Genomic DNA, 17,948 nt, shown 5'->3' on the forward strand with positions numbered 1-17,948 from the left:
CGAAGCAAAATAATTGTTTAAGGTCTCAGCCATTTCCACATTTCCCATTATTAAATCCCCCTTCTGATCTTCAAAGGGACCAACATTTACTTTAGTCACTCATTTCCATTTTATATATCTGTAAAAGCTTTTACTATCTGTTTTTATGTTTTGCACAAGTTTACCTTCGAAATCTATCTTTCCTTTCTTTATTGCTTTTTTAGTCATTCTTTGCTGTTGTTTAAAATTTTCCCAATCCTTTAGTTTCCCACTAACCTTGGCCACCTTATACGCATTGGTCTTTGATTTGATACTCTCCTTTATTTCCTTGGTTATCCACGGCTGGTTATCCCTTCTCTTACTGCCCTTCTTTTTCACTGGAATATATTTTTGTTGCGCACTATGAAAGAGCTCCTTAAAAGTCCTCCACTGTTCCTCAATTGTGCCACCGTTTAGTCTGTGTTTCCAGTCTACTTTAGCCAACTCTGCCCTCATCCCACTGTAGTCCCCTTTGTTTAAGCATAGTACACTTGTTTCTGACACAACTTCCTCACCCTCAATCTGTATTACAAATTCAACCATAACTGTGATCACTCATTCCGAGAGGATCTTTTACTCGGAGATGGTTCATTTTTCCTGTCTCATTATACAGGACCAGATCTAAGATAGCTTGCTCCCTTGTAGGTTTCTGTTACATACTGTTCTAAGAAACAATCCCGTATGCATTCTATGAATTACTCCTCCAGGCTACCCCGTGCGATTTGAATTGACCAATCGATATGTAGGTTAAAATCCCCAATGACTACTGCCGTTCCTTTTTCACATGCCTCCATTATTCCCTTGATTATTGCCCGCCCCACCGTGAAGTTATTATTTGGGGGCCTATAAACTACGCCCACCAGTGACTTTTTCCCCTTACTATCTCTAATCTCCACCCACAATGATTCAACATTTTGTTCATTCGAGCCAATATCGTCTCTCACAATTGCCCTGATATCATCCTTTATTAACAGAGCTACCCCACCTCCTCTCCCTTCTTGTCTATCTTTCTGAATCGTCAGATACCCCTGTATGTTTAATTCCCAGTCTTGGCCACCCTGCAACCATGTTTCTGTAATGGCCACCAAATCATACCCATTTGTGATGATTTGTGCCGTCAACTCATTTACTTTATTTCGAATGCTGCGTGCATTTAGGTAGTGTGTTTTAATCCTAGTTTTTAAACCATGATTTTTAGTTTTGACCCCTCCTGCAGCCCCTTTATATTCAGTGGCCCTTTTTGTTTTTTGCCTTGGGTTTCTCTGCCCTCCACTTTTATTCATCTCCCTTCTGTCTTTTGCTTTTGTCTTTTTGTTTCCCTCTGTCTCCCTGCATTGGTTCCCATCCTCCTGCCATATTAGTTTAACTCCTCCCCAACAGCACCAGCAAACACTCCCCCTAGGACATTGGTTCCGGTCCTGCCCAGGTGCAGACCGTCCGGTTTGTACTGGTACCACCTCCCCCCAGAACCTGTTCCAATGCCCCAGGAATTTGAATCCCTCCCTGCTGCACCACTGCTCAAGCCATGTAGTCATCTGCGCTATCCTGCGATTCCTACTCTGACTAGCACGTGGCACTGGTAGCAATCCCGAGATTACTACTTTTGAGGTCCTACTTTTTAATTTAGCTCCTAGCTCCTTAAATTCGTCTCGTAGGACCTCATCCCTTTTTTTTAACCTATGTTGTTGGTACCAATGTGCACCACGACAACTGGCTGTTCTCCTTCCCTTTTTAGAATGTCATGCACCCGCTTCTTGCAGTGTCCTAGTCGATATACATCTTTCAACCAACATCGCTAACACAGATTACTGCTCATTAATTTAATTGCTGTTTGCAGTACCTTGCTGTGCGCAAATTGGTTACCGCAGGGTTCGGGTTCCTTACATAACAGTGATTACACTTCAAAAGTACTTCATTGGTTGTGAAGCGCTTTGGGACATCCTGAGGTTGTGAAAGGCACTATATAAATGCAACTTATTGCTTATGGTAACTCAGAGCATATGCTGTTTTGAGGATAAGAGCATCACAGCATACATTTAGGCATATCCAACATAAACTAGAGGCTAAGGACTGACTCGCATCTTCGTTCTGTATACTTAAAAAAAAATCTATGGATATTTTTGAAACACCAAGTAGGGCATGAATAAAGGGAGTAGATGCCATGTCTAATGCAACTCAGTGTAGCATTGACTGTGATTTAAAGACTGACTGTAATTTCTTAGTACTTGTGTTCTTTGTGTCATGAAATGAAATTGACCACGCAGGCCTTTTCTGGAGAAAGTGTCCAATGTGATGATTCAAAATATATCCACCACTCAAACCAATGTTCCCTAATATCTCGAGTTGCAACTGCGGTTTCCTCAAGCAAACCCAAGACAGCACACTTTAAAGACTTGCATTTATATAGTAACATTTCACATCTCTTAAACAGCCCAAGGCACTCCATAAACAATGAATCACTTATGAAGTGGAATGACTTGCTGCATGGGAAAATGCAGTCAGTTTGCACATGAGCCACGGAATAAATGAACAGTTCATCTGTTCTTGGCGATGTTGCTTGAGGGATGTCTGTCGGTCGAGACTTCAGGAGAAATCTCTTCTGTTTTTCAAATTGTGCCACAAGATCCTTAGTGTCCAGCTGAACCACAGGGATGGACAGACAGACAGGGTCCTGGTTTAACATCTGATCCAAAAGATAGCACATATGACCATGCAGTAGTACTCCCTCAACACTGTAATGGAGTGTCAGTTGAGATTATGTGCCCAAGTCCTGAAGTGAGCCTTGAACCTTCTGACTCTGTAGCAAGAAAGTTACCAACCAAGACTGGTCAGTTTACACAGACATACAGATCAGATTCTAAATGTTCAACAGAAATTTGGAACAATGGTGAGACCTTCAGAAAGACATCATAAATTGAATATACTCAAGTTTTCATAACTCAAAGAACCTGAATTATCTTCCGGAGAGCTCCAGAAACCTGCTTCGGGCCCATCTCTGCCCTAATTCATTCAAAAATTATTGAAGAATTTCTGAACAGTAAGTGCAAAATTGTAAAATGTTATTAAAATACCATCTCTGCAGTTTATAGGAAAATATGTTTTGCTTTCGCCTCAGAAATGTAACTATTTGTTGCAATCTAAATAGGCTAGCTATTTAATCAAATAAGCATTGTGCTTCCCTTTTGGGTGTTGATGTTTTTCCCTTCAGTGAAAACCTCAACGGCATTCAATCCACAATACCAATTTCTTTATAATTACCCATTATACAAGGCAGCCATAGGGGTCTCAGTCAGAGGAAAACACTTCGGATAGACGATGGTAAACATGGGCTGGCTGCAATGATGACAATGTCCCAGTGGGTAGAATAGTAACTCGCACAGATTCCTCGGTAATGAGATTGGGGACAGAAGATCCAGACCTACAGAAGAACATAACATTGTAATTTTTTTTTGCAATAAACTTCCTACTTAATGCAATTTAATCGTTGTAAAGCTTAGTAGCAGCAACACAAATTTAACAGCTTGAATCTAAACCTGCTCATGTCTCCATGTCGAACAATTGCATCAGACAGAACCAGATGGCTTCAATCACAGTAAATATTATGAATTATCGAACAAGTTCGATAGTTACTGAAAATAAAGAAGACAGTTTTTTTTTGTATTTTGTACTCCTTTCTTCAGGTGTGCTCATATCACAAATCATTTCTTTGGCTTAAAGAGCAGAGTACCTGCTCCCCGGCAGCTGCCAAACCTGTTCTAAAACATCATCATAGGCGGTCCCTTGAACTAGGATGACTTGCTTCCACATGAGTTCACAGATGTTTCAATGAAGGACCCGATGTTCCAGTCCTGAACTCCAGTTGAAGGGGTGGAAGATGCCTGTGCGTGGATTTTTTTAACGTATGGTGACCGTTGCACACCAGCCACCACACGGGCTCGACAGAGCTAGGCCTTTATCCAGTGGCAAGGGTAAACCAGGACGACTGGAGACCTGCTCTGCTGCACGGACCTAGAGCACACACATATCGCAGTGTAGGCTTGTCCGTTCTGCCCCTGGCCCTTGGCTCTTCTGGGCCCCGTACGCTCAATTGCCACACCTCCGCCACGATCTCTCGCTGCTCCTCCGCCATAATATTTACATGCTGACCTGACTCCTGGGAGCAGATTGGCTGCCTGCCTCTGTTAAGACCGGTAGTGCACTTTAACTACCCACACGTTGTTTGAATTGCCTTTTATCGGAGAAAGTGAAGAAAAAAGTTGAGAATATTCAGAGAGCTCAGAAGAATTATTCGATCGAACAAGAAGACTTGAAGAAATCAAAAACTGAACTAAAGGTAGAGAAAACTGTGTAACTCGATTTAGAAAGGATTGCCCTCGGAGTTGAGTATATATGCACCTTAGAAACAGACCCTGTAAAGCAGGCTGGTCCTGTTGGAACGTGTCACTGGTCACAGCAAGTTCCCCATGTGTGTGATGTGGGTTGAGCTGCTCCTCTCCACTCACACAATCTTATTCCATCACTGGTCACCTGTGTTCTCTGAAACAGACTCGACCAAAAGCCTGAGTTGAAAGGTGATATGGCTGCGAAGGAATATGTAACTTAGGTCCTGAACCTATGGAGGGATAGAAATGTTTTCTGCCATTGGGCCAGACACATCGGGGCATAATCCACCCAGATTCTGCCCTGTTTACTCTGGCTGGCTAATTTCTGCATTCAGGGTGAGGGTTTGGGTTATTCACCCTCCCACCTCCTAGGGCTGTGCACGGTGGCGCTCCCAGGAATTCCACCCAGTATGTCCTTCTCAGGTCTCAAGAGAAATGATGTCAGCTGTGAGAAAGCAAGAGTCCCCCACTAAAACCCCAGGAAAGGCTCAAAAAAGTCTTGAAGCCAAAGGGAGTCATTTAACTTTGGAAAGTGCCCTGAGGAAAAGAATTGACAGCTTACATTCTGGTTGGGCCTTTCCCGGCCAGAACGTAAGCTGCGTCTCCATTTCTGGAGCTGTGCGGCGCTGCTCTGACCGGTGCCAGAGCACCACTGGTGCCCTTGTACAGGCAGCATGCCACGAACACTTGAGTAACACCATCCCCTGGATTTGGGTTAGGGGTCTTCACCAATGTTCCCTTTAATTTTTTGGGGGCCCATGCGAGTCATTCAACATTCTGTGCAGACAGGGTTTTTTTCAATCTAAAATCTGGCTCACCGGCTGCACAGGACCTGCAGAGTCCTGTGCAGCCGTGCAGCTTAATGCCAAAATTGGTCTGCACCTTTGCATTTCGACGGGCAGGTGGTTGGGTTTTGTCTCACTTGCACTTGGTGGAGCTGGATACACAGAATTTCAGGCTGCCCCTGCCCTCCCTATTTATACAGGATACAGCAGGCTGCTGGGAGTGTGTTTCAAGGCTGTGACAAACGCCTGGGTTTTCTATCACACTATAAGCTGTGCTATTTTTGATCTTGGGGTTTATATCTTCATCTGATACAGAAATGTGTGGGTGTCAGTGTGGATTTATACGGGCTTTTCCTGGTTCTGTTATATCACTGTCATTTTGTACTTTAACATCCCTGTTCTGGGATTCGGCATTTAATGCAGAGGAAAATTCCAGTCTGTTCGAGCCAACTGTGAATCTCAGCATGTACAAAACAAATTACCAGCCACAGAAATTGCGTGGCAGCAAGAGCAGATCAGAGGCTGGGTATCCTGCAGCGAGTGTCTCACCTCCTGATTCCCCAAAGCTTTCCCACCATCTATGAGGTATGTCAGGAGTGTGATGGAATACTCCCCATTTGCCTGGATGGGTGCACTCCAGCAACACTCAAGAAGCTTGATCCAGGACAAAGTTTGGTCGGCGACCCATCCATCATTCACTCCCTCCACCGCCGGCGCACCGGTGGCTGCAGTGGGTAACATCTACAAGATGCACTGCAGCAACTCGCCAAGGCTTCTTCGGCAACACCTCCCAAACCTACGACAACCACCACTTACAAGGTCAAGGGCAGCAGGCACATGAGAACACCTCCACTTCTAAGTTCCCCTCCAAATCACACACCATCCTGATTTGGAAATATATTGACGTTCCTTCATCGTTGCTGGGTCAAAATCCTGAAACTCCTGACCTAACAGCACTGTGGGAGTGCCTTCACAACACGGACTGCAACATTTCAAGGTGGTCCACCACCAGGGCAAGTAATTACTAATCAAAAATAATTGCCCTACACCCATACAGTGCCTGTGTTCACAACTTGTATTTATATAGCGCCTTTAATGTAGTAAAACGTGCCAAGGCGTTTCGTAGGAGTGTATTAAGACAAAACAAATACGTTTGACACCGAGCCACATAAGAAATTACAGCAAATGACCAAAAAGCTGGGTCAAAGAGGTAAGTTTTAAGCAGCATCTTAAACCTGATCATTCTAAGATACTAGGGGCAATCAGACAGTATTTATCTCTCTTTCTCCCTCCTATTTTCTTCTCCCAATATGTGGTGAATGAAGCGTGCAACTTCTGTTCAGAGCCTCCCCTGGTGCACTGGAGACCTGAAACTTACTGTGCAGGGAGCTGTGTCCCCACGTGCAATCACTCCGTAACATGCTGGAACACCAATAGACAATAGCATAAGCATGAATGTCTCTCAAAATCAGCAACTGTATGGAAGAGCAATAAACTGTGCCAAATCACTAGTAACAAGAAGAATGGTGGAAGTGTAAAATTATAAGCATGTATTTTTTTGTTCTAGCTTCCTCTGAGGATTCCCACATTACAAATGATACATTCCTAAGCAATTAAAAAAACTCTATTCCACTAACAGAACTGGATACTTTTAATAATAGCCAATTAGCCAAATTGAAAATGCATTGGGTACCTTTCAGGTTCACTTGTCAACTTATTAAATACAAACTGCATCTCCCAAAGCATTGCTTATGGATAAAAATAGTGCATAAATAATGTGCTCCTCACCCACTGCAGAATGAAGAAATAAAGTTGCACCCCATATAACACAGTTACATAATTTTATGTATATCATGTGCTTATAGTTTAAAAAAAATCATAAATGTTGTCACAGATTTTGCAAATAAATATATATCCAGAATAGAATTAGAAGAAATCAACATAAGACAGACAATATATACATTACATATGAATAGAATATAAATATATAATTAGAAATGAATGTTAAAATGTATATAATTCACCTGGCGATCTATTCCAATACGACACACTGCAGATGTTACATTGTCTAATGCAAATTTCTGTCTCCCACTTAAAAAGTGCAAAGAAAATTCTGGGCACCGTACTTTAGGAAGGATGTAAAGGCCTTAAAAGAAGGTGCAGAAAAGATTTACGAGAATGATTCCAGGAATGAGGGACTTCAGTTACGTTGATAGAGGTGGAAAAAATCATGAGGGGTCTGGACAGGGTAGAGAGAGAAAAACTGTTCCCACTGGCAGAAGGGTTGAGAACCAGAGGCTACAGATTAAAGGTGATTGGCAAAAGAACCAAAGGCGACATAAGAAAAAACTTTTTTACGCAGCGAGTGGTTAGGATCTGGAATGCACTGCCTGAAAGGGTGGTGGAGGCAGACTCAATTTTATCTTTCAAAAGGGAATGGGATAAGTATCTGAAGGAAAAAAAATTGTAGGGCTGCGGGGAAAGGGCGACTAGCTGAGAGTCGGCACGGGCTCGATGGGCCGAATGGCCGCCTTCTGTGCTGTAACCATTCTCTGATTCTATATTATAAACAAAGGCAATCATTTATCATGCACAGAAAAATTCTGCAAAAACACAAAATACCAAAACCACATCTGTCGGCTTTTAACAGATCTTCGAACAAAACCAAGCTTCTAATCTCCAACTTAAATATCAATTAACCTTTTTATTAATTCATTTAGCCATTTATTATCAGGCTTTGTAGCCTGAAAAGAGACATTTGTGAGCTAGAATTTCCCCAAAGCCTGCCAGTGCCCGATTGCTGCCCCCAAAAAAACCGCTATGGCGGGGAAGATTATCGCTGGCGAAAACGTCCCGAAAAAAATGTTAAAATCCGCCCAGCGGAAAATATGGACCTTGCATTCCCAATCTGCGCGAAAAAGTGCAATTTAAGCTAGATTGGGCGGTGCCTAAAGAGAATGGCCGATGAATTAAAAAAATCTATAAAAATTTACCCAAGGCTGCGGGTTGGGCCTAACGCGAGAATAGGAATAAAAATAATTTTTCAAAAAAACGTAACTTAAAAAAAAAATATCAAAAAAGCATTCCTAACACACTTTAAAATTATATCACCCCAACAGATTTTGAAAATAAATAGTAAAAAAACCAATCACTTAGCTTTTTCTTGCAGACCTATTTACCGACCGCCCAGCTCCTCGTGGGCGTTTACAGTTTTTTTTATCCTTACCTACGGGTCCCCACTCAGCCAAAGATCGTGCAAGGGCAATCTGTGGACGTTGCACGCCAGTGGTCCACTCCCGAGTGGTACTTCGAACGTGCCTCAAGCTGGGAAATTTTTCGCCGACCCGGTTCTCGCCCAATACCGCCAAGAAACCGGGCGGTGAAACAGTGCAAATTCTAGCCCACAACCTGCAATCGAGGAATTGAATAATACTGTTTCATATGATTTAGTTATCTTGTCCTTATAAAACAGTGTATCATTTGACTTACCACAAAGTAATCCCATGGGAGGTTCGATATTATTAAAATTTTACATGAGTGTGCCCTTGGCTATCTACCACATTTCAGGCATCACACACTATGGGCCCAAGTTTCCACATGATTTGCGCCTGATTTTTTTTTTTTTTTTAGGAGCAACTGGTGGAGAACGGACTATCTTAGAAATCGCAATTCTCCACATTTTTTTTTCTGCAGTTCTAGGCAGTTACAACATTTTCACTTTGGAACAGAATTTCTTTCTTCAAAAGGGGGCGTGTCTGGCCACTGACGCCTGATTTGAAAGTTTCCACAGTGAAAACGTACTCCAAACTAACTTAGAATGGAGCAAGTGAAGATTTTTGTAGAACTGAAAAAACCTTGTCGACACATTAAAAAATCAGGCGCAGGTTACAAATTAGGCGTCCGGAACGAGGTGCGAGGGAAGGGAAGTCATTAAATTCTACAATAAATCCTTATTTATACTTCTACAAATATTATACAAATAAATCCAACCTGAATAAAAATTTATAAGCCAAGAAAAGATTAAATAAACCATCTTCCTACCTGTGTGAAAGTGCTTCAGCCAGGGAGAATGCTGCAGGAAGCCTCACCAGTTCAGCAGCCATTTCCCGACGGCAGGGTGGGGGGGGGGGGGGGAAACGACTGCCTAACTTTGAGGCTTCCTGCAGCCTTCTCACTGCTGCAGGAAGCCTCAGTGCTGATGGCAATGTGCTCTTTTTAAAAAATGTTCAAAAATTAAACAGCTACAAAGAACTACAAAAATGGCCGAGTGCCAATGTTTCCTTCACACTGCGCGTGCGCGAACGCTCCAACACACACGCGCAGGGTTGCCGGCAGGAAAAACATTTAAATGGTACCCGCCCCCTCCCACTTACAAAATCGGCGCGGGTAGTAGGCTCCGCCCCCCCCGGGCACCGCACCAAGCAGACATGGAGCTGCAGGGCGCTCCAGAATCGCGCGTTTTTTTTCCGGCGCGAAAAACGGGCGCCCAGCTCGGAGGGGCGCCTGTTTTTTTTATCGTGTGGAAACTTGGGGCCTATGGGCTGGAAATTCATCAGTCTTCCGCCGTGTTTTTCGGCGGTATTTCGTTGTTTTGGGCGGAAAACGGTGCAGCGGGAAGTTCACCGGCGGTTTTGAAATACCACTGGGGAGCGGACCACCGGCGTGCAAGACTGGAAAAAGCACTTCCACCCGAGTTTGGTCACAGCGGTGCCCCGTAGATGGGAAAAAATAAACGCCGAGGAAAAACCTGTCGGAGCAGCCCTTGGAATGGCGGTCGGTATGAAACCCTGCAAAAAGGTAAGTTAAAGTTTTTATTTTAAAATTCTTTTGCAGCGATTCACTAGAAAAGGGTCTTGTGAATGTTTTGAGATTTTTTAATTTTTGGAAAAATATTTTGTGTTTTCTCCCCCCTCCCGAGGCAGTAATCGGCCATGAACCTTCAGCCTCAAAATCAAAGCAGAATCATAGCATTTTTTTTTGGTGGCAAACTGGTGGATTTTGATGAATTTCCAGCGCTATGACTGCAACATCAAATGTGTCCAACCTCAGTTTAAACTTCCTTCATCTGACTGCCAGAGAAGCAAATTTGTTCAATGTGATTCAAATGTATTAATTGTAACCTGTCAAATTTCTCAGAAACATGGCAAATCAAGCAAACTGCTTAAATCAAATTGCTTAAAAAAACATACTGAAAACTTAGTCAGCCTCCATCCCCCCAGACTTTCAAATAGGATCAAAAAATTACAAATGTTACTGTTTCATACAAAAGATCACATTTATGTATAACTACCTAAAGAAAATACTAATTTATTTTCCAGAAACCACTTATCTCAGTATCTCTGGAGAAACCGCGTCCAAACTTCTTACCAAATTGTTCTTGTGGCAAGGAGCAACCCTCCCCTACATCCACACTATAACAGCTCGACACCTGACTCACTATGATCATGGCCAAGGAAGATGTTCCTTCCAACTGCACAAATATGGAACTGTAGATCTAAAATCAAGTACTGCAATTGTTTCAAAAGGCACATAAATATGTGTTTGGCTTATTAAATAATTTAGCACTGCTGGTACTTTTTTCACTCGTAATAACCTATGCAATATTGTTCTTTCCAGTTCTATCTCAAATTTGTGCTGCATTACTGAACAATTTATTAAAAATTGCAGTTATAGAGTTATCTTTACCAGACTCAGTACTATATATTCTGTATTATACCAAGGATTGACTAAATGTGAACCTTTAAGTCCAAGGATAAAGTTCGATCTTCCCTTAGATACAATTACTTTTTAGGATCAGTTTTCCGACATGCAGATCTTCGAGCACTTGAGGTATTTTTTTCTCTCCCCCAGATGAGCGTCGCTGAATCAATAAACCTGGAGTTTTTGTAATTTTCCTCAGAACCATCACCAGCCCCAACACAAGATGTGTCCCTTTTTCATTTGAAGAACCGGCTAAAAACAACAGGGTGAAAGCCAAAAAACACACAACTGCAAACCTACAGAAAAGTGCACATCACAGTTCCCTGGGGCCAAGAAAGGAACAGCGCAGGGTCCCAAGGCATTGCACATTGTAAGTCAGATGCGAGGCTGCTTTACAAGGACGGGAATGCTTTACCATGTCATCCACATTGTATTATTCTGCTGCTCAGTTGACATGTGTCCTGCTAAGGCCATGCATTAATTTGGTAAATAAATACAGCTTCAGTGTGAGTTTAATGGTTTGGTGAGAGAACATTGGAAACTGAAAGATGTTCATCAGTTTCAGCCAATGGCCCGAAGTACTATACAACTTACTTTTTCTTTTAAATGGTTTCGTATCTGCAATGAAGTGCGATGTATGATGCATAAAACAGTTTTAGATAGAAATAAATGTTAATACAACGTGAAATCACACTGTGCATAATGTCAGCTTTACACAACTGGTGAAATGAATTCATTTTCAGACCATTAACACAAAGCCCAAATCACATTATTTGTTGCTTCCCGCATTCTCTACCACAGAAAGTTGTTGAGGCCAATTCACTAAATATATTCAAAAAGGAGTTAGATGAAGTCCTTACTACTAGGGGGATCAAGGGGTATGGCGAGAAAGCAGGAATGGGGGACTGAAGTTGCATGTTCAGCCATGAACTCATTGAATGGCGATGCAGGCTCGAAGGGCCGAATGGCCTACTCCTGCACCTATTTTCTATGTTTCTAAAAGGGTAAAGAATGTGTTTGAAGTGGGTTGCTGGGGAGCATGCAAATGGTGATGTCATTTCCCACCTCCGATTTTCTTTCACAGCCAACCCCCCCACCCCCCTCGCCCCCCCACCACCCCCCCCTCGCCCCCCCACCACCCCCCCCTCGCCCCCCCCACCCCGCATTATTGAGCCTCCACTCTGCTCTTCCCTCCAAAGACAAAACTGAGATCATGAACTTGCCACATGAGAAAAACCAAGGCACAAAATGGAATCCTATCACTCTGTGCCTTTGTGCACTGCTATAGCAACGCGATGCATAACTAAAACAACTGATTTTTTTCATTCTTCACCCTCGGAATGTACTGCAGATCTGTATGGTAAGCAGACATTAATACAGATTGCTGAAAATTTACATGGGCAATGTATCAGTTTTCAGCAACTTTCTAGTGTATCCCTTGCAGTGCAGTTTAAAAGTGGAGAAAAAGTAAATAGAATGTTCTTTTAATTTCAGTGGGCTGCTTTTATCATCCTCAATTGCACACTGAGACAGTAATATTGTTGGGAATAGCCAGCAATTGTCTCCAGTCCCCAATTAGCATGCAAAACCAATAAAATATTTCCTATCTTTACTGCATTGTGCTAAAGGCATTTTTAATATTCAAAGCTATAAAACCAACCTTGCATTTAATTTCAGGCTTAAATCTGTGACCATCAATATCAAGAATACTAGTGAGACATGCCTTTCTTAGATGTGCCGTAAAAATTGTAGATAGTCCTCATAACCATTTCTTGAAGTGGTGGCACAGTGTCATTTTCTGTTCCTATTGCCTGGATTTCATCTGGTACAATAATGGTCAGCTGCCTATGGGTGAATGAAAGCTTCACTTCTTCATTTTGCACAGAGGAACCGCAACTGTGGTTAAACAGGGAAGAAAAACACATCCAAAAGTCATTGCAATGTTTGAGTCACCATTGTATTTGACAGTGCAACCTTTGATCAAATCACAAGTTCTACTACTGTATTATAGAGTAAAAAAAATTCTAGTATTACATTTCTCAATGATTTCTGAATATCATGTATTCTTTTCTGCATCGTTTAGCTTGAGAAACATCTGATTCCTTCTCAACATTAATGTAGATGATCTCCCCTTATTCTATAACAAACGTTATAGTGTTTTGGGAGAGAAAGGCATAGCAAATGTGACATGAATGGTTTGATTTCTATACAGGCACTGTTGAAATAAATACATTCGGCTGGATTTTGTGGTCAGCGGTGAATGAATTGCACCAGCCGTTCATTGTACTTACTTACCCACAGACTTTCTCTGGGACTTTACACTGGAACTTGCTGTAAATTAGAAATCAAAAACGGTGTGGCTACAGGGGATCTGGGACCTGTGTATCTCCTTAACCAATCAGATCGAAGAATTGTTAATGAGCTGCGTCATCTAAAGCAGGAAGCGTCAAATAGAATATTTAATTTATGCGCATTAGGCCATAAACATTGGCACTCGGCCATTTTTAAAGGAACTCGAAGAAAAGTGCTGATTTGTTTCGTGGGCCTCTGGAAAGGCTTGGGATTGAATCTTGGTGATTTTTTTTGTGCCTGAAAGAGTGCTTTTAGCAGCACTGTTGAAAAAATCACCTGCTGAAATCAGTGAGTGCAGCTTTTTGCTGCTAAACTTCCAGAACAGGTGCTGCATAGGTGCATGCAAATTAAGGACTGTGTGCTTTGAAAAATAAGAGTGTCAATTCAATACAGCAATGGAACAACGTCCACCAAGAACAAAGAATTTCTTGCATGAGGAAGTGGAGATATTAGTAAACGTCATTGAGCAGAGATGGCAGGAGCTGGATACCAGCAACAGAGGTCGCATAAAAATGCCACCTAAAGAAATGAAGAAACGCTGGAACCAAGTTGCAGAAACTTACTGCGCAGTGGTGCATACCACGAGATCTGGAAGCCAGTGTAAAAAGAAATGGCACGACTTTGGTCAAGTAGTTAGTGCAAGTGATATTTTCATTTTTTAATGTAATCGTAATTGTAATGTGGCTATCTGTATGTCACACCCTGCAGAAAGACGCACTCTGTAAAAAGTTATATTTTACTCTTTGCAGAAGAAATTGACCCACAACAAAAGGGAAGCAACTCGAACAGGAGGAGGCGTGCCCAATCTGCATCCACTGACACCCTTGGAACAGAGGGTAGCTGCTATGATAAGTCGTACATGGAGAAAAGCAATCAGTACAGCACAAGCTGGGCCCGCACGCGAGGAAGAGGTTAAGTCCTGAAAATGCATCGTGGCCCTTTAAATCAACCTGCTACCTGGCCTGCTCTGTGTGAGAGTACTCATGCCACCCATCCTGCCCCCTCCCTAGCTGTTAAACATTTGACTGTTCTGATGTATTTTGCAGAACATGATGATGATGATGATGATGCTAACCCTGAAGATCCAGAACAAGAACCAGTACAACCAGATGCAGACGATCCAGACTGGATGATGGCGGCGATGACTGAAATGTCTACAGAGGAGACCTTCCAAATTAATGTTTATGAGCCCACATTAAGGGGCATCAGAGTTTCAACCCTTAGCATAGGTTCTGGTTCCACCTTCCATGGTTTTGATTCCAATGTTGCGGGTCCCAGTGGTGCTGGTGATATCACGGAACAATTTACACCCATTCACCCACCATCCCAGTCCATGGCTCGCACTCGAGTGCTGCCGTCTGGAGCACAGAGCGTCCTACTGCCCCAGCCCGCGACTCTCTCTCTAGTACTGCCGTCTGGAGCACCGAGCGTCCCACTGCCCCAGCCCGCGACTCTCTCTCTAGTACTGCCGTCTGGAGCACAGAGCGTCCCACTGCCCCAGCCCGCGACTCTCTCTCTAGTACTGCCGTCTGGAACACAGAGCGTCCCACTGTCCCAGCCAGTGCCTCCCAGTGTAGTGGTGCTGCGAGGCAGACCCAAGCAGAGGAGAAGGAGATTGGAGACCCGCTCTCCTGAGATGCAGCGTGCAACAGATGTGGCTCAGGTTGTGGCATTGGGTATGGAGACCAATGAGCTTACCCGATCACTCATCGGTAGCGTCAGTGCAGTGGGTGAAGAGGTGACGGTCCTGACGGGAGAAATAGCAGTAATGTCACAGGAACTTAGGAAGGGAATGTCCGAGGGAGTGCAATCGACGGCACAGGCCGTCATGGAGATAGCTGCTGCAATAAGGGCACACAGCCCGGCCAATCAAATGATGCCCCCATGAGGAAGTGAACATTCACTGAGATGTGGATGAGACATGGTTGCAGCCGTTCTTTGCTGCTTTTGTTCTTGTTCTTGATGTAACTGTAGTAGCGTTTTTCAAATTGAAATTGTTTTGTAAGTTTTGTAACTTTACAAGTTTATAAGTGATTTTAAAGTTTTTAAAGTGATCTTCATATATTAAAAAGTAAAGTTTGATACAACAAATATTTTATTACAGTGACGTTAACATTTCAATAAAATATTTTTTTATTAAAACTGAATCATATTTCATTAACACAACACAACGTAGGAACAACTGCAAAGAATAAACATGTCCATGCGCAACAGTGGTCACAGAGCCCTCAGGCATCAGTAGTTGAAGTGTTCACGGATGAGCTGCTGGCATAGGGCTCGAGCAATCATTAAAGGAGATCGATGGACGGGCCTACTCCGAACTCGTGCTCCGGCATCAGGCACTTGCATGCTTTCCTGATCGCCGTCATCATCCTGATCCTGCTCTTCCAAATTACTATCATCAGGCACTGGCCCCTCATGTGAGTCTTCTGGTTCCACTACCAGCTCCTGCTGCCTCATGATGGCTAAGTTATGGAGCATGCAGCACACAACAGTGAAGTGACCGACAATGAGTATTGCAAGTGGCCTCCGGGATGGTCCAGACATTGGAAACGCTGTTTCAATGTGTCAATGGTCCTCTCAATGATGCTGCACGTCGCAATGTGCGCCATGTTGTATTGACGGTCAGCTTCCGTCCATGTCACGCGTAGGGGCATCATGGGCCAGGTGGTCAGGCCGTACCCTTTGTCTCCCAGTAGCCAGCTCTGCCCTTCTGGCTGCTGCTCAAACATGTCAGATATAACGCTGTCGCGTAGGATGAACGCATCATGGGTGCTGCCAGGGTATCTCGCATCGACTGACATGATGCGCTGCTTGTGGTCACACACGAGCTGCACACTGATTGAGTGGAAACCTTTTCTATTCCTGTACTGCTCAGAATCCTCCACAGGTGCTCGCAAGGCGATGTGGGTACAATCAATGCCGCCCTGTACCTTTGGGAAGCCGGCAATCCTGAAGAAGCCCACAGCCCTCTCATGGGTCGCTTGTGCGAAATTGATGAAATCATTCCTCCGCGCATACAGTGCAGCCGTGACCTGGTAAATGCAGGTATGTATTGCACGTTGAGAGATGGCGCACACATCTCCAGTTGTAGCCTGAAATGATCCCGAGGCATAGAAGGCAAATTAGCTGTTACCGTCACTTCAACAGACAGGGCAGTCGGCGTTCTGCTTCTGGGATGCAAATCTGCTCTCAGCATATCACAGATCTCAACGACAACTTCTCTGCGGAAACGCAGCCTTTTCACACAATCAGCCTCGCTCATGTCCAGGTACGAGCGCCTGGCTCGATATTGCCGACGTGGGTAAGGTCTCCTGCCCCTCAGCCTACTTTGAATTGATGGCGAAACCATTGCATAATCCGTGGTGTTGACAATGCAGCACCCATACTGCAATTACAAATTTAAGTTTCAAACTGGCTAGCTGGCTGCCTCTCCCTGGCTTTGCACGCCTACCCTGTCCCCTGGCCGAATGGCCTCAGCCTCCCTCGCAGCTCGAAGGCTGCTTGCTGTTTCTTCGGCTGCCATCGAGCCACTGCCGCCGCCCCGGTCTCCTACATGGAAGGTCTGCCTGAAGTACCGCAGCTCGAAGGCTGCTGCTGCTTCACACAGGTAGAAATGTTTAATATTTATTTGCTTTATTTATAATTTTTTTATTCAGGATGGCTCTTTATTTGTATAAGTGAGACTATTGAATGCTTGTAGACTTTAATTACTTCCCTCCCCCCTCGCCTGATTAGTAACCTACGCCTGATTTCTCAAGTGTAGGCAAGGTTTTTCTGAGCGTACAAAAATCTACACTTAATCCATTCTAAGTTAGTTTGGAGTAAGTTTTCACTGCCTAAACTTTCAAAACAGGCGTAAGTGGCCGAACACGCCCCCTTTTGAAAAAAAAAATCTGTTCCAAAATGAAACTGTTCTAACTGACTAGAACTGGAGCAAACGAAATGCCGAGAATTGCAATTTCTAAGATACTCCATTCTAAACCAGTTGCTCCAAAAAAACAGGAGCAACTCAGGCCGAAACTTGACCCCAATGACTTTTCAGGTCATTAAAAATTTACTTGCACGAGAATGGACAAGTCCTAACTTTTTCTGAATAGTTTAGTGAGCAACTAGTAAGTACTGCAACTTCCCGCCGTTCTATGTATTTTAGCTGCTCCTCCAGAAGCTCCATTTCTGCAGCTTCTGGAGGAGCAGGGCATCTCAGACAGCACCTTCCTGAATTTTGTGTTTAACTGTGTATATGCAGTCGCTGGAAGTTGGTGTCCAATGTACACTTTAATAATAGCCTCGCCATTATTTCTACAGTAAAATCAGGCCCAATATTTTTAAAAATTACATATTTAATTTGTGTGAGCGATGGTTTTGCAGCCCAGCAAATTGAAAAATAATTGAAAAACAGATTAATACAATTCACCACTTAATGAACTGATTAATTAAGTCATTGAAATATACATGGAAAGCAAAAAAAAATCACCAGTGCAATGAAAATAATAATGCAACTTTGATGTAGCACTGCAGATATGAGTGTTGGCATATAATTCACTTGTCCTTTCGTCTCAATATGTGAGTCTGATAATAAACTCATTAAGGAAAAAGTGTTTAAGAAGGGCACATTTCAATAGTTATATCCCTGAGATTTCTTCCAGTGCACAGATCTCTGTGGAGATGGCATCAGTCCCAGCAATTACTCAGGTTTTCTTCATATTCA

The 17,948-nt window shown here is 43.3% G+C and overlaps 1 protein-coding gene across 3 annotated transcripts in view; it reads right to left on the bottom strand.

Annotated features, from left to right (window-relative positions):
- Positions 1–17,948, bottom strand: part of lrrc28 (leucine rich repeat containing 28) — a 129,578-nt gene that overhangs the window by 5,959 nt on the left and 105,671 nt on the right. For 2 of the 3 annotated variants that reach the window (XM_070858319.1, XM_070858318.1), the window contains exons 8-9: positions 12,609–12,781; positions 3,277–3,436 (exon numbers count right to left, since the gene is read on the bottom strand). In XM_070858319.1, coding sequence (XP_070714420.1) covers positions 3,277–3,436; positions 12,609–12,781 — 333 coding nt within the window. Of the gene's footprint in view, positions 1–3,276; positions 3,437–12,545; positions 12,782–17,948 lie in introns of those variants that run through there. The other variant, XM_070858320.1, reaches the window with a different exon arrangement.

Source organism: Pristiophorus japonicus, chromosome 17 (assembly GCF_044704955.1).
Source record: "Pristiophorus japonicus isolate sPriJap1 chromosome 17, sPriJap1.hap1, whole genome shotgun sequence".
NCBI lineage: Eukaryota > Metazoa > Chordata > Chondrichthyes > Pristiophoridae > Pristiophorus > Pristiophorus japonicus.